General features: G+C 65.3%; 1 protein-coding gene across 1 annotated transcript; it reads left to right on the top strand.

Moving 5' to 3' along the window:
• Positions 1-1,720: 1,720 nt before the first annotated feature.
• On the top strand, positions 1,721-25,032 carry MYO15A (myosin XVA). The gene is made up of 65 exons (XM_064461222.1): positions 1,721-3,454; positions 3,515-4,804; positions 5,745-5,827; positions 6,054-6,117; positions 6,216-6,325; positions 6,512-6,586; positions 6,801-6,891; positions 7,015-7,020; positions 7,365-7,468; positions 8,005-8,068; positions 8,153-8,266; positions 8,463-8,624; positions 8,722-8,835; positions 8,939-8,997; positions 9,297-9,420; positions 9,509-9,604; positions 9,696-9,827; positions 10,268-10,393; positions 10,590-10,667; positions 11,054-11,208; positions 11,361-11,406; positions 11,548-11,672; positions 11,885-12,002; positions 12,094-12,269; positions 12,343-12,427; positions 12,694-12,747; positions 12,921-13,002; positions 13,092-13,222; positions 13,950-14,045; positions 14,136-14,371; positions 14,751-14,929; positions 15,039-15,111; positions 15,295-15,489; positions 15,644-15,738; positions 15,873-15,961; positions 16,050-16,176; positions 16,342-16,403; positions 16,544-16,607; positions 16,693-16,831; positions 17,054-17,144; positions 17,229-17,325; positions 17,560-17,681; positions 17,810-17,869; positions 18,117-18,192; positions 18,578-18,693; positions 18,777-18,895; positions 18,978-19,119; positions 19,441-19,552; positions 19,700-19,774; positions 20,187-20,392; positions 20,464-20,597; positions 20,678-20,744; positions 20,899-20,971; positions 21,204-21,277; positions 21,382-21,464; positions 21,688-21,818; positions 21,959-22,053; positions 22,454-22,531; positions 22,778-22,874; positions 22,960-23,120; positions 23,222-23,355; positions 23,453-23,586; positions 24,119-24,252; positions 24,538-24,678; positions 24,768-25,032. The coding sequence occupies exons 1-65, from the start codon at positions 1,736-1,738 to the stop codon at positions 24,867-24,869; spliced, it is 9,792 nt and encodes a 3,263-aa protein (XP_064317292.1). The 5' UTR covers positions 1,721-1,735; the 3' UTR covers positions 24,870-25,032.
• Positions 25,033-25,210: the final 178 nt, after the last annotated feature.

The following is a 25,210-nucleotide window of genomic DNA, read 5'->3' as shown; positions in this document are numbered from 1 at the left end:
GAGCTGGTGCTGCCCCTGCCTGCACGGATCCTGCCACTGCTGCAGGTGATCCGCATGGGGCAGCAAGTTCCCACCACCGCTGCTTAAACTTTGATGAACCTGCAGCCGCAGGAATCCAGCCCTGGCATTAACATTTGATGCAGTCACCCTACGCCTGGGCACGTGTGTGTACAAACACGTTACCGGCACTGCCATGGGGCACACGTGTGGCACACGCAAACCCCCTCACCAGCTGCGTGTGGGCACGTGTAGCGGCCTGCCCGCACGTGCAGCCAGCATGGCATGGCACGGGGGGTACCCCCGCGGGCTGCTGGCTCTTCTCTGCTTCCCCCTCGGGCTGTGGGATTTGGTCTGGTGTTGGGTTCCTCCTCTGTGATGCTCCCCTTGGCCGTGCTCCCGGTGCCAGGGCGGCACATGCCTTGGGCTTAGCAAAATTATCTCCTTTCTCAGTGCCGCGATTTGGCTTTATGGGGTCAAACGGGTCCCTGGGCTTGATCCTCCTCCGTGCTGCCCAGAGGAAGAGGCTGATTTCCCAGGGGGGAGAGCACAGGGAGCCTTGAGGCATGGGGAGGTGGCAGGGTCCGGTTTTGGGGCGGTGATGGTGCTCTGTGCTGTCCCCAGAGGGACTGCTCCCTGCCATGGGGGCCCTTTCCTGCTGCTTCAGAAAAGTCTCGGGGCCGGAGCAGCACATCCCTTACATTATTCATGCTGCCACGAGCCCCAGTGGTTGGGTTACAGCCGGAGCCCAGCCGCCGGCACCACGCTGCCTAACTCGCGGGGTGCCGCAGCAGGCGGGAGGCAGCTCCGCCGGGCTGTGCCGGGGCTGCCGTCCCCCCGCCCCAGCGCCATGCCAAGCGGGCGGCCACCGGCGGCCGAGGGAGCCACACACGGGCACGTGCCTCGCCGAAACCAGGCGCAGGTAAATACCCCCCCGGGACGGGCTGTGGGGTCGGGAGCCGGACAGCGTGCCAGGAGCTGCCTCGTGCCGGTGCGGGGCGTCATCTCCCAGGGCCCTGCCGGGGCCAGAGCATGAGCGCCCGTCACCGCCGGGATGGTTGGCAAGAAGGGGGACCCCAAAAAGGATGCGGAGGCCAAAGGGAAGGGGGGCAAAGGGAAAGGGAAAGATGGCAAGAAGGGCAAGAAGGAGGTGCCCAGCGAGCCAGAGGAGACCTCGGACGTGGAGCTGCTGAAGGCGGAGGAGAATGAGGAGACGGAGGTGGTGGAGGAAGAGGACAAGGAGGAGGCGGCTGTGGAGGAGCCCAAGAAGGGGAAGGGGAAGGAGAGGAAGGGGGTGCTCAAGGGGGTGGTGGCAGTGAAGAAGCCAGGCCGGGGGAAAAAGGCGCAGCCGGAGCTGGAGGAGGAGGAGGGCGAGAGCAATGCCGCGCCGGCCAAGAAGAACTTGAAAGGTACCTCCAAGCTGGTGATGGGGCTGGCGGCCGACAACACCAAGAAGAAGAAAGGGGCCAAGGGTGCAGAGGCCAAGGGCCAACCCAAAGCATCCACGGAGCCCAGCCCAGCCGAGGAGGAGGAGGCGGCAGAGCCGAAGGCCCGGGCGAAGCGGAGCCTCCGCAGCACCTCAAAGCTCTTCCTGGGCTTCAAGAAGCTTGGGTTGCGACGGCCCAAGAAGGGGCAGTTCAAGAACACATCCCGCTTCTTCTGGGGGCTGCAGAAGCACAGCACCAAGAGGAAGAAGAAGAAGAAGAACAAGGCGGTGCTCAAGTCCACCTCCAACCTGATGGTTCGCTTCAAGCGCGTGGGCAAGAAGAGGAAGGAGGCGGCCAGCAGCTCCCCGCCAGCGAAGCCATCCTTCCTGCTGCTGCGGCGGGGCGGGCAGGCAGCCGAGGACGGTGCATCCCTCTTCCGCCGGCGCCCGGAAAGGAAATTCAAGCCACGGGCGCAGGTGCTGAGCAAGGCAGCCACCGCCACGGGCTGGCTGGCCAGGAAGGTGCTCTCGCGGCGCGGGCGGCTGGCAGGGGGCGGCCGGGCAGCCGACACGGCCTGGCTCTCCCGTATCGGTGCCAGGAAGCTGCCATTCCCTGCAGAAGACGAGATCCTCAGGCACCGGGCCAACATGAAGCGGATCCCCGGTGGCAGCAGGCCGTCAGCCCCCAGCGCTGCACGGCACGGCCAGGAGAGGCTCGGCAGCACGGTGAGGCGTCCGTCCCGGCGGCGCTCCCAGCATGCGCCTGCGGAGCTGCCAGCGCCGCGCTATGGATGGGCTGAGGAGGAGGATGGAGCCTACAGCCACCGGCATGGCTATGCCAAGGAGCAGGATGGAGCCTACGGCTCTCGCCGTGGTTATGCCAAGGAGCAGGATGGAGCCTACGGCTCTCGCCGTGGTTATGCCAAGGAGCAGGATGGAGCCTACGGCTCTCACTGTGGCTACACCAAGGAGGAGGATGGAGCCTACGGCTCCCGCCGTGGCTACACCAAGGAGGAGGATGGAGCCTATGGCCCCTGGCGTGGCTACACCGAGGAGGAAGATGGAGCCTACGGCCCCCAGCAGGGCTATGTTGAGGAGGAGGAAGGCTACGTCCAAACCCCAGCCTACCCAGCGGGGTATGGCTTCAAGGGCACGGTGCCAACCCCCTACGCTGACTCCCCCGGCTATGAAGCAGAGGAGGAGTATGGCTTCTACGGGGGGTTTTGGGAGGAGGGTGACCCACCGGGGCACCCCTACGGCTACACAGAGCTCGAGGATGAGGGACCATTTGGTGGTGTGTCCCCCCATACCCTCTACGACCCTTACAGCAGTGACCCAGAGTACAGCGAGGAGGTGGCGGGGCCCTTTGGCTACAGGGGGGATCCTCATGAGGACTTTGGGGAGCCCCTTGCCGGGGGGTACCTAGGGGATGAATACCCCGAGCATCGCATCCAGTACAGCGAGGGGGGCTGGGCGCCGCATGCCCAGTCCTCCTGCAACCCTTACGCCCTGGGCCTGGAGGAGATCACTGAGGCTGAGGAGCCGGAGGAGTGGGAGGAAGAGGAGGAGGACAGGGACTACCCGTTCTCTATCCTTAGCGCCTCCTCGCTCCGGGGTATGCGGCAGACACTGTCCTCCAAGCTCTCCCTCAACAGGAAATTCAGGCTCTTCCCCCGGCCCCAGGTCAAGCTTTTTGGCAAGGACCGCCTGGATGTCCCCCTCCCGCCGTCCCCCCACTTGCCTACCACCCATGCTGAGGATGACTATGACGAGTACGAGCCACCACCACCGTCGCCGGCAGCCCCCAGCCCCGCGGCTTCCCCGGGGCGCCATGTTTCAGCAGCGCGGGCATGCGGGAGCCCACTGGGGCAGTTCCTCCAGCGCTCCCTCTCACAGCCCCCCGGCCGCCCGGCTTGGGGTGGGGGGGGATTTCGTGACCCCCACACCCCCCAGCCCGCCTATAGATGTTCCAGCCGCAGGCTAGCAGGGATGGAGAGCACCAGTGTGGTGGGCCAGGACCCCCCACCACGAGCATCTCTGGCCAGGCAGCCTTCCCCACCAGTGGGACCCTGGGGGCAGCCCCTGCCCCAGGAGCCGGGAGCTGCGCGGCGGCTGTCGCTCCGTAACCCCTTCGCCAAGCCCAGGCGCTCCTCATCACCGCCGCCGTCCCGGCAGCGCCCCAGCAGCGTGCAGGGCGAGGGGCCGCTGCGATCCCCCTCCTTCAGTGCCAGCCTCCGGCGGTTGGGCCCCAAGCCCCCCGCCCCGCCGCCGGCTGCCCCTCGCTCGCCAGGGCTGGTAGGGAGGCATTTGGGGATGCCTGTGGCAGGGTCAGGGAGACCCCTGTCCCCGCAGCAGTCGCGGCGGAGCAGCCCCCCTGGGTTGCCGCTCCCCCAGGCCTGGCCCAGGCTGCCTGAGCCCCCCACCAAGGCTGTGAAGCCGTTGCAGAGGACCCCCTTCCTGTCACTGACCCCCCGCCCTGGCAGCCGCCGCCTTGGGCCCCCCAGCCCGTCCTGGGATGAGGAGCTGCCCCCCTGGCAGGGTGCTGTGCGGGGTCTCGCTGGGGTGCCCCCCCCCCCCAGCCCAGCTCCTGGCACCCCCAAAACCTTCATCCAGCGTGTTGGGCAGCCCCTTGCTGGGATGGCCCCCCATTCCCCACCAGCAAGGCTGTCTTCAGCTGAAGTGGGGGGCCGAAGCCCCTCCCCAGGGCGCTCTGTGGGGCAGTCCCTGGCATCATTGCTTGTGGGGAGCATGGCCCCTGCCAAAGCCCCTCCATCCCCACTGCCTGCCCGCCATCCCTCCTCCCGCTCACCCTCCTTGCCCCGGCACCCATCCCGGAGGGACGGGAGCACCCGCAGATCACCAAGCCCACCGGCAGGACAGCGGGGCTGGGTTGACACCGGGCACCCCGTCCTCCCCTCCCCTCTCCGCGGTGACCGGAGCCCCTCGCCACAGCGTCGTGCTGCTTTCCCTGCACCCCGTGGCCGAGCACCCGGCTCGCCAGGCATTCCCCGCGGCAGCGCTCGCACCCCAGTGCCGGTGGAGGCCGTCGAGGGCGATGGGGCAGCCGGGGAGGAGGGCGCAGGGCGCTACGCGGTGGTGACGCCGCAGGTGCAGAGGTTGGGCTCCCTGCGGCGCGCGTCCCGCATGTACAAGCAGCACTGGTCCACGCAGCACGTCGTGCGGGTGCGGGAGATGCCCGATGCCTGGACGGCTGAGCAGGGCCTCCCCCGGCAGCCCACCCAGCGCGGCCGGTGGTGGGCGAGCCAGCGGGGAGCCGACATTGCCCGATACCTGAGCCAGCGCTCGCCGGCGGGCGGCTGGCGGGACAGGCACCCCTGGGCAGACGGGTACCTGGGCACCAAGCAGCCCTGGCGCAGCAAGGTAACGCCGGAGGGGAGCCTGCCGTGGGTGTTGGCGGTGGGATGGAGCCGGAGGGGCGAGCTGGTGGAGCGTGGGATGGGGTGGTGTGTTGAGATGGCTACCAGCTCACCAGGGATTGAAGTCACCAGTGCTGGGGGGTTTGCAGTGCTCAGGGTGGGGGGGAAGTGGCTACGGGTGCACTGGGTGCTGGTGGGGGTCCTGCCACGGGGAGAAAGCTGGAGGGGGATGGTCATCGCCCGTTGGGTGTCCCCCCCCCCCCGTGCATGGCCCCCTTGGGGACACCTGATTCTTGCGTATGGAAATGCTGAGACCCGATCTCCGGCCGGGACGGGCGCAGGTGGCACGCTGACCCGGCGGGTGTCCGCTTTCCTGCCCGCCGCCCGGCCGGCCGCCAGCACGGGCTCCTGCGTGCCACCCACCCCGCGTCACCTCTGCGTGTGGCCGTGGGGCACGGCCGTGGGGAGCAGACCCCACAGCTCAGCCCCCACCACAGCCCCCTTCCATCCTCTCCCCTGGATGTGCCGCCCTGCCCGAGGGCCTCTGTCGCCCGCGCCTTGCAGCCCCCATGGGGGGTTGGGTGGAACGCAGGGTGCTGCGGTGGGGGGTGCCGCAGCCACCTCCGCCTGTTCCTGCCTGCCTACAGTGCACGGGGCGGGGGGGCTCCGGGACCAGCCTTTCCTGGGATGGTCCCCAAGGACACCTTGATGGCCTCGTGTCCCCATTTCTAGCACCGCTGCTCTCCCGACATGTGATACTCTTGCCAGAGGACCCATTTTAGGGCCATGTGGTGCTTTCTTGGGGTCCCTGCAAAGGCTGGCTGCAGGATCCCCGGTTTGGGGTCACAAGCAGTGGTTTGGGGCAGTGGCGGTGACCGGGTGGGACACTGGAGGGGGTGGCGTGGCCCTGCCGTGATGGAGCCGGGCTGGGTTGCTCTGTGCAGATGCAGACGCTGTGCAGCCTGCCCATTGTGCGGTACCAGGAGCCGCAGGAGGAGGATGGGCTGGAGGACATGACCCAGCTGGAGTGAGTGTCCCCATCCCCGCCACCCACCGTGACCCAGCACCGCAGGGGCCAACAGGGCTGCGACGCCCCCCCACACCTGCCCCACAGCCCCCCCTGCTCCCCATCCCATCGCAACACGGGGTCTGCTCCAGCCTCCCAGGGCTGGGGATGCTGGGGACACACTCGGGGGCAGCAGACACCTCCTGCTGCCCCGCCACCTCCTAATGCAGCCTCTGCTCTGCACCAGGGACCTCCAAGAAGCCACGGTGCTGAGCAACATCCGGACACGGTTTGAGCGCCAGCTCATCTATGTAAGTTTAGGGGTTTATGGCATCCCCCAGACAGCCCAGGCGTGGGGTTCAGGGGGGTCATCGCTCTCTGAGTTCTCACAGATCTTGCTCTTCTGCAGACCTACATTGGCAGCATCCTGGTCTCAGTGAACCCCTACCGGCTCTACAACATCTACGGGACAGAGCAGGTGCTGCAGTACGAAGGCAGAGCGCTGGGCGAGAACCCGCCGTGAGTACGGGGGTGTCCCCAAATGCCTGTGGGGAGAGGGGCACCCCTACCCGCCTTCAGCCACCCCTGGACCCTCAGTCTCAGGGTGCTGGAGCAGCTGTGTCCGTGCACGGAGGCGCAGAGGAGGCCCCTGTTCTGGGGCAACACTGCACCACAACCCCCACCTCTGCTTCCCCCCCTCCCCAGGCACCTCTTTGCCATCGCAAACATCGCCTACTCCAAAGTGATGGATGCCAAACACAACCAGTGTATCATCATCAGGTGGGACATGGCTGTCCCCCAGCATGGTCCCCCGGGATGGCCCCAGTCAGCGCTGCCCTAATCGCTGGTTGCCGGGATGCTGCCGCCAGCCCGGCCCGGCGGCCTGGGGAGTGCTTCTGGGGAGGGGGTGTTGGGTGCTTTTGGGATGGGCGCACCCCCTGGCCCCATGCTCGGCTGGTGACAGCCCTGGCTGTGCCCCCGCTCTGCATTTCAGTGGGGAGAGCGGCTCGGGGAAGACCGAAGCCACCAAGCTGATCCTGCGCTACCTGGCAGCCGTCAGCCAGAAACGCAGCACAGCCCCGCAGGTAGGGTGCTGCCCTGGGGACATCTTCGTCCCCTTGTCCCACCTCCCCACACTCTCCTCCACCCCCTGCTCATGGCTCTATCGCTCTCTCCTTGTCCCCACGCTTCCACCCGGACCACGGCAGATAGAGGTACTGGGAGGGACGAAAGCTGAGATGGTTCAAGGAGACTGAGCATGATGGTGGCATCTCTGCCATGTCACCCCAGCTGTGGGGGGACAGCTGGGATGGAAAGCCGGAGCTCGGCGCATACATATGCATGGGGTCTTTGCGCTCTCCTGCACCCTCATCCAACCCAGCCGTGGTGAACACTTCAAATTTTGGCACCCAGGGGTGTCTTGCACAGGGCAGGAGGTGGCAGGGAGGGTGGTATGGGTGGCGGGATGACAAGGGGCGACCCATGGGAGCACAGCCCATGGCTGTGGCGGGTCAGGGTGGCCGGGCTGACCCTGCAGCTCTCCCCGTTGCCACAGCAGATCCTGGAGGCGACCCCCTTGCTGGAATCCTTCGGCAATGCCAAAACCGTGAGGAACGACAATTCCAGTAGGTTTGGGAAATTTGTGGAAATCTTTCTGGAGGAGTAAGTAATGCTGAGCAACGCCTGTGTGTATCTGGCCCCCACCCCCTGTGTGTGTCCCCTGGCCTGGGGGTGCCCAACCCAGCGCCCAGCCCTGCTGCCCCTCAGCTCTGGGGTGGGACACATGGGGACACTTTTAGGGACAAACCTTGGTGGGGGAAAGGTGATGTTGTCTGAAGACAGGCAGCGTTTGCTGTCCCTGGGGTAGGGGTAGGGATGCTGTGTCCTGGGCTGGTGCCCTGAGCACTCCTGGTCCTTGACACCCTGTCCCCCACGGTCCCGTGGGGGCTCAGCCCCACTGATCCCCATGGCGGGGGTACCCCATGTCACCCCAGGGTGCAGCAGCTCCAGCCCTCACTTGAGACTCTGGTGTGGGCACCTTTCTCTGCCCACCCATCCCTGGTGGGGAGCACCTGGGGACTGGTATGACCCCCACCATGTTCGGGGAGAGCACTGGGGCAGGGGTGAGCACCATGGTGGGGGGCACAGTCCCTGCTGTGATGAGGGTGCCAGCCGGGTGCCTGTTCTCGCCCCAACAGTGGCTTGATCTGCGGTGCCATAACCTCGCAGTACCTGCTGGAGAAGTCCCGTGTGGTCTTCCAGGTGGGTGGCAAGGGGGTCCCAGGCTCTGCCTCCCTAGGCCGCCCCCCTGCTTCCCCTGCCCCAGCTCGGTCCTCTGCTCCCCAGGCCAAGAGCGAGCGCAACTACCACATCTTCTACGAGATGCTGGCAGGGCTGCCTGCCCAGCAGCGGCAGCGCTACTGCCTGCAGGGCGCCGAGACCTACTACTACCTGAACCAGGTAGCATACCCTGTGCCTGACCTCCCCTTGCTGCCCGCTTCTCAGGGGGCTGCCCGAGCCCGGGGTGCCGGTGGGTTCCTGGGTCCTCCTGGATTTGGCATGAGGATAGGGAGGGTGCTGAGGGCAGGGCATTCCCCCCACACCCTTGGGTGCTGCCCTCCGGGACCCGCTGATGGCACTGAGGGGGCTGTGCCAGGGTGGGAACTGCGAGATCCCCGGCAAGGACGATGCAGAGGATTTCCGTCGGCTGCTCAACACCGTGGAGGTGCTGGGCTTCACCGTGGAGGAGCAGAACAGCATCTTCCGCATCCTCTCCTCCGTCCTCCACCTGGGCAACGTCTACTTTGAAAAATACGAGGTACCTGAAGCAGAGACAAGCTGCACTCCTCAGGCCCAATTTGGGATGGGGCAGAGGTGGGGGTCACCACATGCCACCGCCTCACCGTGTCCTGCAGACTGACTGCCAGGAGGTCGCCACGGTGGTGAGCGCCACGGAGATCCGGACAGTGGCTGAGCTGCTGCAGGTGTCCCCCGAGGGCCTGCAGAAGGCCATCACCTTCAAGGTGACGGTGAGTGCGGGGAGGGGGCACAGGAAGGGAGGGGGGTCCCTGGGGACCACAGCTGGTGCTGCTAAAGCTCCATCACGCCATTGGTTTTGTGCGCCCCAACCAGGAAACTCTGCGGGAGAAAATTTTTACCCCTCTGACAGTCGAAAGCGCTGTGGATGCCAGGTAGAGGGAAGCGGGGGGCTGTGCTGAATTGGGGCGTGGGGCGTGTCTGGCCCCGGGGGACAGGGCAGGAGCTGAAATGCCAGGCTGGGAAAGGGGATGGCTGGGTCCTCCAGTGCAGATTAGTCTTTCCAGTGATTAAAATTGCAGCCCCAAGGGCTGCTCCGTGCATGACGTGGGACTGTGATGGATGCTGGCCATGGAGGCAGGGGTGCACGTCATGTTACGCTGTGCCATGCCATGCCATGCCGTGCCGTGCTGTTCTGGAGATCCAGCACTGCACTCATCTACTCCCTCCCCAGGGATGCCATTGCCAAGACCCTCTACTCCCTGCTCTTTGGCTGGCTCACAGACCGCATCAACAAGCTGGTGTACCCACGGCAGGAGGCCCTCTCCATCGCCATCCTGGACATCTACGGCTTTGAGGTGAGCAGGATCCATCCTGGCTTCATGTCACTGGCCACCAGCCCCAGGGTTGTGGGGTCTCAGGTGCCATGGCCCCTTCTTCTCGCAGGACCTCAACTTCAACAGCTTTGAGCAACTGTGCATCAACTATGCCAACGAGTACCTGCAGTTCTTCTTCAACAAGATCGTCTTCCAGGAGGAGCAGGTGGGCCAGCGAGCGGTGCTGGGCTCTGCCCCCGTGTAAAACATCACCACGGGGCCAGGGGCACGGGGCTGACTGAGTGTCAGCCCTGCAGGAGGAGTACCTCCGGGAGCAGATTGAGTGGAAGGAGATCCCCTTCAGTGACAACCAACCCTGCATCGACCTCATCTCCCAGAAGCCTTATGGCATCCTCCGGATCCTCGATGACCAGAGCTGCTTCCCCCAGGTGAGGAGCTGCCCCGTGCCAGGGCAGTGACGATGGCAGTGCCAGGCGGTCACTGTGCCTAGGGTGTCACCATAGCCTGGGGCTGCTCCACTCCTGGGCTGTCCTGGATGATCTGGGAGACCCCTCAAGTTTCTGCAGACTGGACAAGCCCTGAAAGGTCCCAGGTCGGTGCCACTGGAGCAACTTCCCCCGGAGGACTGGCTTTTGCAGGAATTACTGAAAAACCCCTCCCAGCTGCCCTATAGAAGAGAGAAGGGTGGTTGCACCCTCTTTGCCAAGGGGGTAACTGAGGCACAGAGCAGCAGGTGCCTGTGACCACACAGCTGCTCGCTGGCAGAGCTGCAAGCGGGGTCTGGCCAGTTGTTCAGGCAACCCAGTGCCTGCATCCCCAGGGCTGCCGAACTGCCCAAGCCGTGTCTCACCCCTGTGTCCGTCCCCAGGCCACTGACCACACGTTCCTCCAGAAGTGTCATTACCACCACGGGCTGAACCCGCTGTACACCAAGCCGAAGATGCCGCTGCCCGAGTTCACCATCAAGCACTATGCAGGGAAAGTGACCTACCAGGTGCGCAGTGGCAGGGTGCCCAGCTTGGGGTTTTAAAGAGCGTTAACGGCGAGGTTTACCCTGCACTAGGGAGTGAGGGGAAGCCCAGGGGGTCTGGCTGGGGACTGGGAGAAGCCCCCTACCCACGATGTCTAGGCCTGGAACTCCTCGCCTCCCCCCACTGGGCTCATCACCACAAGGTTTTGCTCTTTGCCAGGTTCACAAGTTTTTGGATAAAAACTATGACCAGGTCCGTCAGGACGTGCTGGATCTGTTCATCAGCAGCAGGACCAAGGTAGAGCCCTGCCTGGCCCTGGCTCTGTGGTGCTGAGGGCCACAGGGCATGGATAGCCCCCTTCCATACACAGCACTTTCCCTGAGCATGTGCCCCCATCGCCAGTGAAGCCCAGGGAGACTGGGAGCAGTGGATGCCTCCAGCTCCACCTGGTGCCTTCTTCCCATGGGGTCCTCTGGACTTTGACCCCTCCAGTATTGGCACAAATGGGCATGTGGGCTGCTTTTGCGCTTTCCCATCCCCATCTGGGAAACCCAGTCACAAATAGGGGATGCGACGCGCTCAGGGCTGGGCCAAAAGGCAGTGACCGGGCTGGGAAGCAGAGCAAGGAGAGCTGCAACATCCCAGACACCTTCCTCTTCCCTAACCCTTCCTATCTCCCCAAGGTGGTGGCCAACCTCTTCTTTGGCCATGCCCAGGTGATGGCCCGGCAGAGGAGCCTGGTCAGGAGAAGCAGCACCAGGACACGGCGGTACAAGGCCCCCACCGTGGCTGCCCAGTTCCAACAGTCGCTCCTGGACCTGGTGGAGAAGATGGAGAGGTCAGGGCAGGCAGGGTGGGCAGAGCAGGCGGGCCAGACAGCCAGGCCATGCCCACGCTGGGGGGAGCGGGCTGACAGCCAGAACCAAGCCCGAAGTGGCCAGGCTGGCTTTGTCCCCTGTCCCTGTGGCCAACAGGGTCTCTCTGATGCAGGTGCAACCCCTTCTTCGTGCGTTGTCTCAAACCCAACAACAAGAAGGTGAGAGCTGGCCCAGGGCTTTCCTGCCCACGGTGATGCTGGTGCTGCCTGCCCTTGCCAGCGTGGGGGGCAGTGGTGGGTGCATGGTGGGCAGGGGTCTGCTTATGCAGCCGCCGAAGCTTCTCCCCATCTCCTCCCCAGGAACCAGGGCTTTTTGAGGCCGATGTGGTCAGCAGCCAGCTGCGGTACTCTGGAATCCTGGAGACCATCCGCATCCGCAAGGAGGGCTTCCCCATCCGCATCCCCTTCCTCATCTTCATCGACAGGTGCCTGGGGTTGTGGGTTGGGTATGGTGGTACCTGGCAAGGGGAGACTACAGAGCTTGTGGGTGTTTTGGGGTCAGCATTTGGCCTGGGGGTGGAGCTAGGAGCCCCCCACTTTGATGCTTTACCAGGCATGGTGCTCATCACGGCAGGGAGGGTCCATGCCGGTGTCCCGGTGGGGTCCCACACGGTGACAGTGTTGCGGGCTCACCCAGGTACCGCTGCCTCGTTGACATGTGGTCCAGCGTCATTCCCAATGGGGCCAACTGCGTGGAGATGCTGAGGAACCTCTGCCCTGTCAGCCCCAGCATGTACTACATCGGCGCCAGCAAGGTACTGTCCCGGGCAGGGGGCTTGGCTCTGGTGACACCCTGGGGGAGCGTGGCCAAGGCAGGGGGCTCACAGCATCATCCCCACCCCCCAGCTCTTCCTGAAGGAGCAGCTGTACCAGGCGCTGGAGAGCAAGCGAGCCCGTGCCCATCACCTGGCCGCGCTCACGCTCCAGCGCTACGCTCGCACCTTCTTCATCAAGAGGCGTTTCCGCTCCCTCCGCCGAAAGATCGTCCTCCTGCAGAGCCGGGCACGGGGCTACCTGGCCAGGTGGGTGTCCGGGGGGGGGGGGTGGCGGGTGAGCACTGGTGGGTGGCAGAGGGTGATGGGTGTCCTCCCACAGGCAGCGGTACCGGCGCATGCGGCACACGCTCATCAAGTTCAGGTCGCTGGTGCATATCTATGTGAACCGCCGGCGGTACCTTAAGGTGAGCTGGGGGCTGACACAACCCAGGGGGTCCTGGGCGCCTGCTCCCACCCTGATGCATGCTTGGTGGTGGGTCTGGAGAGGGCATAGTGGCACCCCCAGGCACCATCCCCAGCACCTCCTCCATGCCCCGTGGGGCATAGGCAGTGCCTCTTGGGGGTGAAAGCCTGTCAATGCTGGGGGGGCAATGGCACCCCAGGGGGGTCCTGCTGCCTCTGGGTCTCCCTCCCTCCTGGTGGAGGCTCAGTGTGGCTACTCTTTTTGCAGAGGAAGGAGGATGCCCGCCAGCAGGCAGAGGAGGAGAGGGAGAGGATGAAGCAGGTAACAGGGTGCACTGGGAGGGAGTGCACGTGTGATGCATGTGCAGCTGGTGTTGCTGTGCCCTTGTCCCTACCGTTTGCTGTCCCATCCCCATGCTGCTGGCTGGGGTACCCATGGGTCCTGGGGTGGGGAGCAGTGTGATAAGCAGGTGCATCCCTGTGCTGCACTGGCAGGAGCTGACGAGGAGGGAGGTGGTGGATGTCACCCACCTGGAGATCCCGGCCGAGCTGATGGGGCTGCTGGAGGCTGCCGCAGGTCAGTGGGTCTCGCACCTCCGCTGGCACCGCTCCCAGCCCCTCGTCCCCATCCCTGCGGCTGTGCCATAGCTGCCTGTTGTGCCGTAGCTGCCCGGGAGGTGAATGCCGGCTGTGTGGTCCTGGTGCCGCCACCAGCGCTGCAGCCTGACTCCCAGCTCACCCTCCCACTTGACATCAACGACTACCCCATGGCCAAGTACGTGCGGGGCCACTTCCAGGTAAGGTGGGCGCCGCGGCCCGGTGGCAGGGACCCTGCCCCGATGGGCAGCCAGCTTTTGGGGGGTCCTCGGCACCCCAGTCATGGCTGAGCAGTTAGGTTTGAGGTCCCCACGGCGGCTCTGCCCAACGGCTCCCCTCACCGTCCCACCGGGCTCTGCCCTGGCTTCGGCCGCAGGGATGCCGTGGGGTGTGAGAGGGGCCAGACACAGGGCAGCTGCAGTTCTGTGGGGAGCTGGTGGTGGCCTCCCTCCCTCCCTGTGGGTTCCTGTCGTCTCCAGAAGCCGGGGGGACCCCGCTGAGATTATCGGAGAGAGACCAGCTGAGCCCTCCTGGACGCCCGACGCGGGGCGGATCCGGAAACGCTGGGGCGGGAGACCAGGTCGCTTTGCTCCCAGGACCCCATCCCCAGTCACTTTGCCCCCTTCCTCCTCCTCGCCCCCTATTTCTGCCATGTGTTTCCCAGTCCCCGGCATCCCAAATGACAGTGCCAGGGCCCTGCTCTCAGTCTCACCGAGGTGCCGGCATCTCTGGTGCTGCCAGCACAGCCCGAATCCTTCCTTGTTCTGCTGCTGGGGGGCTGCTGGCCCCATCCTGCACCCCAGCCCCTTCGCAGCCCTGTAGTCCCCATCCAGCCTCAACGCCGTGCTCAGCACTGTGGTCCTGGCCCCTCCTGGCCTGAGGCTGTCCTTGGGGCCCGGGTAGCCACGGGTGCGGGTGTCACCGCAGGAGCCGGCGTTTGGGATGCTGACGGCCCCGCTGGCAGCCCCCCTCACCCGGCTGGACGAGGAGCTGTGCCATGAGGCGCTCAGCCTCTTCCAGCTGGTAGGTGGGACAGCACGGGGTCCGGCACCGCGGTCCCCTGCCCGCTCCCTGCCCGGGGCTGGAGGGAGGACCTCGCTGTCCCTGTGGCAGATCCTGAGGTTCATGGGAGACCCAGGGCTAGGCGGCCCGCAGGAGACCCTCTTCGGCAACTACATTGTACAGAAGGGGCTGTCGGCGCCGGGGCTGCGGGACGAGCTCCTGGCACAAGCCGCCAACCAAGTCTGGCGTAACACCAACGTCAACAACGAGGAGCGGGGCTGGCTGCTGCTGGCCGCCTGCCTCAGCGCCTTCCCGCCCTCCACGGCCTTCGACAAGTACCTGCTCAAGTGAGCTCCGGCTGAGGACAGGGACGGGGAGTGGGGTGGGCTGGGACCCCTGGGGATAGCCTGGCACGCGTGCCCGGGGACACTGCTGGGTCTCTCCAGGGCCTCTCCAGGCCAGCTTGGCACATGTGCCTGCGATGCTACCCAGGTCCCTCTGGGGATGTTCTGTGGTCCCTCCATGGTCCCCGGGCCAGCGTGGCAGCTTGCCCAGGGATTATGCTCAGGTCCCTCCAGAATCCCTCTGGCCAGCCTGGCACACGTGCCCAGGATGCTGCCCAAATCCCTCCAGGGGTGCTCTTAGTCCCTCTGTGGTCCCCTAGGCCAGCCTGGCACACATGCCTGGGGATGCTGCTCCTCCTGCAGCATCCTCTTTTGCCCGCAGGTTCGTCTCTGACTACGCCTTTGCCGGCTACAAGCCAGTGTGCCAGCGCAAGCTGATGCATGCCATGGCACGGTCGCAGCTGGGCACTGCGGCTTCCCGCACCTACCCGCCCTCACTGCTGGAGTGGACGGCGAACCGGCAGCAAGCCAGCATGGCGCTCAACCTCCACTGCTTCAACGGTGCGGGACGGTGCGGGTCCAGGGGCACAGCGGCTGTGAGGGTCGGTGCTGGCTTGGCCACCCTGTCACCGTCACGGGCAGGACCTGCTTACTGCCTGTCCCTCCCCAGGCGACAAGTTTTCCTGCCCTGTCCACTCCTGGAGCACGGGCGAAGACCTGGCAGGGGATGTCCTGAAGCACAGGTACCTGCTGGCTTCACACCCCGCCACCCAGCGGGGCAAGCACGGGGCCACAGCATCGTCCCAGGGCCATTTTGGGTGACCCCAGGCTCTGGAGGCTGGGATGCTCAGCTCATGGGCAGGGTGTCTCCCCGGAGCTAGGGCACTGCTGGCAGCCCGTGCTCGTCCCCAGTGTCCTGCTGTCAGCAGGGGGCTGGTGGAGGGCTGGCGTGGCTGGTCCGTGGCCATGAAGGCGGGTGCCCAGTGGGCTGAGCTGGCTGGCCACGACTATGTCTTGGACCTCATCTCTGACCTCGAGCTGCTCCGGGGCTTTCCCAAGCAGAAGTCTTGCTTCCTCGTCGCATGGGAGGGGGCTGAGACCTGTGGCGGGGGCAGCCAGGCGTAAGTACTTGGGCAGGGATGGCTCCCTCATCGTGGGGCTGGTGGGGAAATGCTGGCGCTGGGCTGGATGGGTGCTGGCAGAGGTGTGGGCTGAGCCCCAGGAGGGCTGTGGCACCCAGCAGATGTGGGATGAGCATGTCCTCTCTTTCTGCAGGGTGCTGGGACACAGCTTGGATTTGGATGAAGTGCCTCCTCCCCCGGCCGTGAAAGCCCCCACGCTGCCGTCCATGGAGGCGTACCCCCCACATGGTAGGGCATCATTCCCCCCAGCCCCCCCGGCGCTGCTGGCAGGGCTGTGCCAGTGAACCCTGCCGTGCCGGTGAAGCTCTGCCGTGTCAGTGAAGCCCTGCTGCCACCGGCTCATCCCCCCTCAGTCAGAGGAGATGGGGACTTTGGGGAGCCACGTAGCCAGAAGGGTCTGGACCGGTACCTGGACAGCCTCTTCGACCCTGTGCTCTCCTACGGCAATGGGGTAGGAGCAGTGTCCCCCTGCCCAAGGGACTCCAGCATTTTGGGGGTGCAGGTGGCTTGGCCTCCATCCCCTGATGCCTGCCCCCCAGGAGCTGGAGAAGCCCGCCGCCATCTTGCAGAGGATGAAAGGAGGAGGTGGCGTGGGAGGGGGGGACAGCGGCGGTGATGCCGAGCAGAGCGGACCCTCCATGCCTGCGGAGACACGTCAGCCGAGGGGTGAATGCCCCGAGCACTCCTGCATCCCGACCCAGCTCCCTGCCTCAGTTTCCCTACCTGATCCCTGATCCCTGGTGTGGGGGACATCCCTGCAGCCAGTGCCCCACAGCCCTGGTACGGGGCTGCGGGATGCCCTGGCTGAGCTCTCCTCCTTTGCTGTCGCAGGTGCAGAACCATCCCCGTCCCCGCAGTGCTGGGCAGATGTGAACCAGCCGCCTGGGCCCCCGGTCAGTGGGACAGGGCCAGGGGGGCTGGGGTAAATTGAGCCCTGCCCGGCCTCTGCTGTGGGGCACCTCTCCTGGGCAGATCCCCAGGAATGGGGGCAGCTGGAGGGTGCCAGGTCCTCATGGCCCTGTGTCCCTTGCAGGGCAGAGCAGCAGAGGGGATGCCAGCCCGTGCCCCCCAGCCCCGGCCCTACTTGCAGAAAGCCAGTAAGGGGTCCCAGTGCAACGGGGTGGTACTGGGGGCTCATGGCATCAAGCCTGGCCCCCCTGACCCACATGCTTGGCCCTGTAGCACCCATGGGCCAGCAGTGGCCAGGGGAGCTGGTGCAGCATTCCCGGCTCAACTCAGAGCACTTCCCACGGCCCACGCACGACATCCGCAACATCATCCGGCAGTGCCAGCCGGCCCCACGCGGCTCTCAGCCTCCCAGGTACCCACCCGAGTCCCCGGCCAAGCCGTGGGCTTCTGCCTGCAGGTGCGCGTGCCTGCCCTGATGCCGGAGTGCAGGCGATGCCGGGGTGGAGGTGATGCCGGGGTGCAGGTGACGCCGGGGTGCAGGTGACGCCAGGGTGCAGGTGGTGCTGGGGGTGGGGGCGATGCCGGAGTGCAGGTGACGCCAGGGTGCAGGCAATGTGGGATGCTGTCTCTGCAGGAAGCTCTTTGGGAAGAAGCCGGACCCCCATGAGGAAGCCATGCAGATCCTGAAGGAGCAGCTCTCAGCAGCCCAGGTGCCGGCAGCTGCGGTAGGGATGTGGCTGCCCCCATGTCCCCTGTGCCAGGCTGGGGGAGCCACCGGCCTCGACTACAGCCTGCTGTCTGCTTTACAGGAGCCCAAGGAGACGGTAGCCACGGTGAAGCCTGTCAGCAGCAGCAGGTACCAGATGCGAGCACCCACAGGGCGTCCAGCGGCCGCCCGACCTGCAGGTATCGCAGGGCAGAGCCGTGGCACTGGGGGGGCCAGGGCAGAGTGGGGCACCTCATTCTCCCCGGTGGCACCGGGTGATGCCTGATACAGCCAGGTGCGGGTCTGGCTCTGCAGTATCCTCATGGGATAACTGCTCTGCCTGGCTAGACCCTCCCTGCCCTCAGTTTCCCCGGGTGGAGAGGGGCTCTTGGTGGCCCCCCTTGAGACGCGCAGGACTTTCCATCCCTTTGCAGTATCTGTCTCACGGGAGCTCCCATCTGAGGCACAGCAGGTCCAGACCCAGCTGCACCGGAGCTGCAGCGAGGACTTCTACACCTACCACAACGTGCCCTGGAAAATATACATCCGCAAGGAGGTGCCGGGAGGGAGGACGGGGACAGGCTGGTGTCAAAGCGCTGCGGGGATGAAGGGTGCTTTTTGCAGAGCCCAAGGCCCTGCAGGGTGGGCGATGCCACCGATGCATGTTGGTATCCCTCCTGACAGGTTTTCTACCCCAACGACAGCATCAACCACCCGCTGCTACTTGACCTCATCTTCCGGCAGGTGAGACACCAAGCTGGACCCAAAGCTCCCCGGGGGTCCCCTGGGAGCTGGGGTATCCCCCCACTGGGGTGATGGTTTACTCATCCCACCATGGCCATCCCATCTTCCCCTGCTGAGCTGCTGCAGAGGAGCAGGGGGTGTCCCCATCAGCTGCCCCAAGCCAGGTCAGGGGCCAGGCAGGGCAGAGGGCCTGGAGGGCACACCGCTCCCCCTGCACAGCCCTGCTGCTCCTCACCCCCTTCCCCAGATCTTCAACGACACGCTCTCTGACACCTGCATCCGGATCAGCCAGGAGGAACGGCTCCGCTTGAAAGCCCTCTTTGGTAACCCTCGCCCACACCCCCTACGTCCTGCTGCTCCTGGGTTGGGGGGCCCAAGCCTGGGGGTCTCATATCCAGCTGCTCCAGTGCCCATCCTCACTTTCTGGGCTTCTCCAAGCCACAACCAGCTCTGCTTAAAGCCAGGGTGGTTGTGCCTCCAGACCCAACGAGCTCCCTGTGATTTAGTGCTCCACAAAGTCATGAGTTATGTCAGGTCTCAGCCAGACTCGCCGCCTAAGAGGGTGCCCTGGCGGGGTGGATCTGTCTTGCCGTCACGGTCTTGCCTGGCTGGGGAAATGCATGAGCTTCCCCCCTCTCACCTTGACCCCTGTGTCCAAGTCCTCCCCCGAGAGGGAGGATGCTCACCGGGGGATATTTCTCCCCGCAGCGGAAAATAAGCTGGACTCCTTCAGCCCCGTGGCTACTGAGAGCGTCAAGAGGGAGATCATCGCCGCAGCCCGGGATGGCTGCGAGGTGTATTTCTCACGCCTCTTCCCCGCCACGGTGAGGGTCCGGACATGGGGCAGGTTGGTGTGGGGGGTACCACAGCCCCGTGCCCCCGGCTGAGGCAGCGTCCCGGCCCACAGGGCAGCGTTGGGACGGGTGTGCAGATCCTGGCCGTGTCCCATGCTGGCGTCAAGCTGCTGCGGCTGGTGAAGGGCACCAACGTCCCTGGGGAGCAGCTGCGGGTGCTGCGGACGTACAGGTAAGGGCGAGGAGCCCAGGAGGTTGGGCTGGGACGGGTGCCGTTGGTGCCGGGTGTTTCAGCCTCCCCTCCCCTGCCCCAGCTACGCCGACGTGCTCTTCGTGACCACCCCATCCAGGAACATGCTGGAGTTCAACCTGCGCAATGAGAAGCTCATCCTCTTCTCCCCCAAAGCCCCCCAGGTCAAGGCCATGGTTGACCACTTCATCACAGAGCTCAGGAAGGTGGGGGGTGCCCAGGGGCCAGGGGGGCAGCTGGGAGCATGTCGAGGGGCTGGACCCTGCCTGTGTGCCCACATTTGGGGGGCCGGGGTGGGCAGTGGAGGGTACCCTGCAAATGGCACCATGCCTGGGGTGAAGGGGGATTGAGAGGGGGGTCATCCTGGGGTGGTCCTGCAGCTGTGGGTGCTTGAAGCCCCTGTGCTGAGTGGGATGTGGGTGTGCATGCGTGTGCATGCATGTGCATGTGTGTGCATGCATGTGCATGCGTGTGTATGCGTGTGCCTGCATGCACAGGCTGTGCCAGCCCCCAACCACTCTGCCCAGGACTCCCTGTACGTGGTGGCTGTGAGGAACTACAGCCCGGAGGACAGGGGCCAGCTCAGCTTCCACAAAGGGGATATCATCCAACTGCAGCCGCTGGAGCGCCCTGAGACAGGTGAGCGGCCCCCCCCCAAGCCCCTGCCAAAATGCCCTCGATGGGGGTCATGAGGGTGGCAGGACGGATGGCTTCTCCAGCCCTGGAGGTGGCCGTGCCCTGGCCTCGCATCCTGTGAGACCCTGTGTCCCCATGATATCCCTGCAGACCACTACTATGGCTGTGTGGTCCGCAAGAAGGTGATGTACCTGGAGGAGCTGAAGACGGGCACCCAGGATTTTGGTGGGTGCCATGCTGTCCCTGTGTGTGTCCCTGATACATGTACAGCTGCCCTGGGCTGTGGCCCCTCCTGGGACTGTGGCATGGGGCAGGACCCTGCCTCTGTCACCCCCCAGCAGGATGGTTTGGGAGGCTCTTTTCAGCAGCAACCCAATGCGGGGGGATGCTTCTCTGTGTTCCCACTCTGGGTGGCACTGGGTGCTGCCCCATGTCCCTGCAGGTGGCTTTGTGGCCTCTGGTCTGTGCCTTTACCTCGAGCAATACCAAACCGCAGCTGTTTACAGCCAAAACCCATGGCCAGTCCCTCTGGAAAGGTTTCGGGGTGCAGGGGGCTGGAGGGAGCAGGCAGAGGCTTTTTGGGGGTGACCCCTGGGGCTGCCAGCCCAGGGCCATCCCCACCATCTGCCTGGTGCAGGGTGGAAGTTCGGGGCCATCCATGGCAGGTCAGGGCTCTTCCCCGCCGAGTACGTCCAGCCCGTTGCGGCCCCTGACTTTGTCCATTTGCCGGCGGAGAGGAAGGAGGAGCCCAGGGACAAGCAGGGCAAGGTGGCAGCTTCGGGAGCCGTGGCCGTGGCCGTAGCCTCCACCGCTGTGGCCCAGGAGCTGGACCGGAAAACCGAGGTGGGTGCTGGTCTGGGACCGCCACTGTCATGGTGCCAGCTGTGCCCAGCGCCCACTGCCCCACTCCACAGGCATCCCCCACCAGCACCGCCTTTGCAGAGGGTCCAGATGGAGACGGCGGTGAGCGGCTCGGGGCCAGTGCGGGGACCTGCCCCATGCTGGCCTTCGCTCGACAGTATTTCCGCGTGGCACGGCGTGGGACCACGTGAGTGCCCCCAGCGGTGGGATGGGGACACCCCAGAGCAGGGACACCTGTGCCCACCCGCTCCTTCATCCCTCTCCCAGGGACTCCTGTGAGACAAAGACCAAGAGGGATGTACCTGATGTGCTGGAGATGCTGACGTTCACCAAGGTACAGGGAAGCAGGGTGCCTTGGGGTGCCCCTGCCCTGATGTCACCTGCGGGTCCCCCGAGGTCCCGGTGTGCTTGGGAGCTCCCTAAATGCCACCCCAACTTCCATCCCATCCCTCCGGCTGCTCTCGGGAGCTGACCTTCTCCCCCTCCAGACCCCCATCCAGGAGTCGCTCATCGAATTCGTGGATGATGGCATTAGCAAACTGGCTGTGGAAGCTTTCCAAGGTAGGTGAGGTGCACAAGGGCCCTGTCCCCCTGTCCCACTGCCATCCCCAGCCCCATCGCTGGGGAAGGTTGGGGGCAGGACAAGGGTGGGCAGATGGGGTGTCCTGGGGTGGGGTTTAACTCCTCTGGTTCCACTGCCCCACATGCATGAGGTGCTGCCCATACCCAGGGGAGCGTGTCCCAGGGAAGGGACGAGGTGAGCCGTGTCACCATTTGGCTTTATCGTCCCCAGCTGTGATGAAGTTCATGGGTGACCACCCTCTGAGGGGGCAGACGGAGCTGGACACCATCTGCACCATCCTCAAGGTAAATCCCCCACCAGCATGCCGAGGCCTTGGGGTGACGCCTGGGCAGGAGGGTGGCAGCTGGGGATGTCCCCAGCCGCAAAGCGAGCCATGCCTGTCCCCCAGCTGTGCACGGAGCACGAGGTCCTGCGGGACGAGGTGTACTGCCAGATCATCAAGCAGGTCACCAACAATACCAGCTCCAAGCCGTGAGTCCCTGCACCCATGCTGTCCTCCCTGGCTGGGACAGCAGAGGCTGGCACTGGGGAAACTTGTGTCCCTGGCCAGGCTGAGCTGCCCCAATGTGGGGGGAGACCTGGGGACCCCACTCTCGCAGCAGGCTGCGCTGCTCCTCGGGGCAGTGGGTGCCGTTGCAGCTGCTGTGGGCACCCTTGCCCTCCCTGGGGGCTAAGCCCCAGCTCTCCCCGGCAGGGACAGCTGCCAGAAGGGCTGGAGGCTGCTCTACATCCTCGCCGCCTACTACAAGTGCTCAGAGGTGCTCAGGCCCTTCCTCCTGGCCTTCCTGCAGGATGCTAGCAGGCACCCAGAGCTGCCTTTCCAGGGTAGGGGCTGTGACTGCCCCAGGGTGCTGGGTGCATGGTGGGGAAGGACACCCGGCGGTGTCACAGGGCTCTGGAAGTGCTCTAACAGAGCCAACATCATGGCTCAGCCCCGTCATTCAACCTGTACCCGTCCCCGCCAGGCATCGCCAAAGCCTGCGAGCAAAACCTGCGGAAAACCCTGCAGTTCGGTGGCCGAAGCCTCTTCCCCAGCAGCATGGAGCTCAGGGCCATGGTGGTGAGGCTGGGTGCTCATGGATGCCCGTGGGGTGCAAAGCAGGGCTGATGCCAGCTTGAGATCCACCCCCCTGGAGGTTCTGGACACCCCCCCCATGTGCATGGGATCCTCCCCAGACACTGGCCCGGAGCTGAGCTGATGGCCCCTTGCTGGTGTGGGGACCACAGTCCTTTTTGGGGTCAGCTCTCCAGACACACCACTTTGGGGGGTGCCCTGAGCTTTCAGGGGTCCCCAGCTTTGTGCACATGGGGCACGATGGCTCACCCGGTTAGGTTGGGCAAAATACAGGATGATCCCCTTAGGATGGCCCCTGTAGAACAGCTTGGGAATTTGGGGTGGCCATTGGGGGTCTTGCTGTACAAAGGGCCCCCCTGCACCCCAGCATGTCCTCCTCACGCAGGCTGGACGCAGTGCCAAGCGCCAGCTCTTCCTCCTGCCCGGCGGCATCGAGAAGCACCTCAAGATCAAGACGTGCTCGGTGAGTCAGAGGGGGCAAGAGGCTTGGCGCACCCCGGGGCTTGTGGTGACACCCCAGTTGTGGGTGCCCTGAGGGTGCGGGTGCAGGGGTCTGCACCCCTTGGCTGTCCCCGAGCTGGGGGACTTTGTTCTCTGGGAAAGGGAGATCCCTTCCCCGAGAGCCGCATGGGATGAGCCTCAATGCAGGACCCGTCGGTGGTGGCGGGGGGTACGTGGCAGCGTCTCAGCTGCCTGTCCCCATGCCCAGGTGGCTCTGGACGTGATCGAGGAGCTGTGCTGTGAGATGGGGCTGCAGCACCCGGAGGCTTTTGACGAGTACATCCTCTTCGTGGTGACCGACAGAGGTGAGGGGCTGGTGAGGATGGGACGGGCGTACCGCCGGTGGGTGCCACGCGTGGCGGCCGCGCTCAGGCTCCCGGCGGGGCGCAGGGCAGTGCGTGCGGCCGCTGACCCGCCGGGAGTACGTCCTGGACGTGGCTGCCGAGACGGAGCGCCGGGATGCTGGCTACACCTTCTGGTGCCGCCGCGTGGTCTGGAGCCAGCCCCTCAAGTTCGACAATGAGCTCTACATCACTGTCCACTACAACCAGGTTGGGCCACCTCACCAGGTTCCCCCGGGGTCACCTTTGTGTGTCTCCTCCCCGAGCACCCCCTGTCCCCGAGCTGTGTCCCTGTGCTCTGTCCCCCCAAGGTGCTCCCCGACTACCTCAAGGGGCTGTTCACCGTCCTGCCACCCGCGAAGCCGGGAGAGCAACACTTCCCGCATGTGGCCAAGCTGGCTGCCCTCCAGCACCAAGCCAAGGACCGCCACCACCTCCCCACCACGTATGGCCAGGGTGGGGCGTCCGGGGCGGGGGGCATGCAAACCATGGGGTGCGGGACCCACTGGCCAGCGTCGGCCCTGACGTGTGGCTCCCCACAGGCGGGAGGTGCAGGACTACATCCCCCCACAGCTCTTCTGCCTGCTGAAGGCCCAATCCTGGCTCCACATGGTGACCCAGCACATGCAGCAAGCCCAGGCGCTCAGCGCCCACCAGGCCAGGGCACAGTTCCTGGGTGAGCAGGTGCAGGATGGGCACGGGGAGGTGATGCTAACGACGACGCAATGCTTATGGGGAGGTGATGCTGCTGGGGGTGCAATGCTAACAAGGACACAATGCTAATGAGGATGCAATGCTGCTGGAGATGCAAGGCTGCTGGGGATGCAATGCTAAGGAAGGTGTGATGCTGCTGGGTGGCTCCTCTGCAGGGAGGCTGGGACAAGCAGACCAAGGCCCTGCGTGGAGCCTGGGGTGCTGCGTGGCCAGCAGGATGCCACACAACAGGGACAGGACCGCAGGCAGGGCAGGGCAGGGCAGCTGCTCCCAGGCCCCCATGCTCGGCCACCCACTTTCCCAGCAGGATGCAACAGGTCCCCTTGGGTGCTCCTGAGTCCAGTCCTGCTCCCAGTCTAGAGCCTGAAGTGGTGCAAGGCTCTGGGAGCCAACCCGGCTCCTGCCAGGCATGGGGCTGGCTGGGACCCTTGGAAGAGCCCTGTGGGTGTGAGGGGGTGGCAGCGGGCACTGAGACCCCCTCCTCCACATCACAGGGCTGCTGAGCGCCTACCCCATGTTTGGCTCATCCTTCTTCTACATCCAGAGCTGCAGCAACAACGCCATCGTCTCGCCCTGCATCCTGGCCGTCAACCAGAACGGCCTCAACTTCCTCAGCAAAGAGACCCACGTAGGTGGGGGGGTGGCTGTAGGGGGCAGGGGGTCCCGTGGGCTCCACCCGGCTCCCCTGCTCCTGCTGTGGGGGCAGAGGCAGGCAGCGAGGTGTCACGGCAGGTCAGGGGGGTGACATCCCCCTCCGATGGGGGCAAGGTCCCCTGGTTTGCCTGCCCTGTGGAGGAAGGGGGCTGCATCACCGGCATTCTCCATCCTACTCCCATCCATACCCGCTCCGGTCCTCGGTCCCCTTGGTGGGGTCCCCAGGGCATGCGGGCCACCCCCCACCCTGTCCCTCCAGGAGACCGTTGCCAAGTTCTCGCTGAAGGAGATCCAGTCGACGCGGACGCGGCGGCCGACAGCCGGATCCAGCTACCCCTACGTGGAGATCACGTTGGGCGACCTCCTGGCGCAGGGCATCACCCAGCTGCAGCTGGAACAGGTAGGGGACACTCGGGGGTCCCAGGGTGGCCCTGCCAGGGCTCCCGCGGTGGTGGCACAGCCACTGATGGCCACGTCCGCCCTCGGCAGGGCCTGGAGCTGTGCTGCGTAGTGGCGGCACACATGGAGCGGCTGCTGGGTGCCCGGGAGAAGAGGCTGACGCTGCCGCCCAGCGAGATCACCCTGCTCTGAGCCCGCCGCAGACCCTCGCCACTGACCCCCGCTGTGGGGGACAGGGGACGCATCGATCCCGGCGTGTCCCCAACCTGGCTGGGGCTACCACTGCCACCGTTCCCCCTGCACCGCTCACACCTCGCTGTTGTTCTTGGGGGTTTTATACACGCCTGTGAGCTTGGCCCGATCCGGCTTTGATGGCTTTGTGCTGCGGTCGCTGCAGTGGGGGGGGAGGGCTGACGCCCCCTGTGCCTCAGTTTCCCCGTGTCCCAGTTCCCCCATCCCCACGTCCCAGACTCAACCATCCCCGACTCCCACTCTCCCCCTTCCACGAGTCCCACTCTCCCCCATCCCCACGT

The sequence above is a fragment of the Phalacrocorax carbo genome, chromosome 10 (genome assembly GCF_963921805.1).
Source record: "Phalacrocorax carbo chromosome 10, bPhaCar2.1, whole genome shotgun sequence".
Lineage (NCBI taxonomy): Eukaryota > Metazoa > Chordata > Aves > Suliformes > Phalacrocoracidae > Phalacrocorax > Phalacrocorax carbo.
This window is presented reverse-complemented; position numbering and strand designations above follow the sequence as displayed.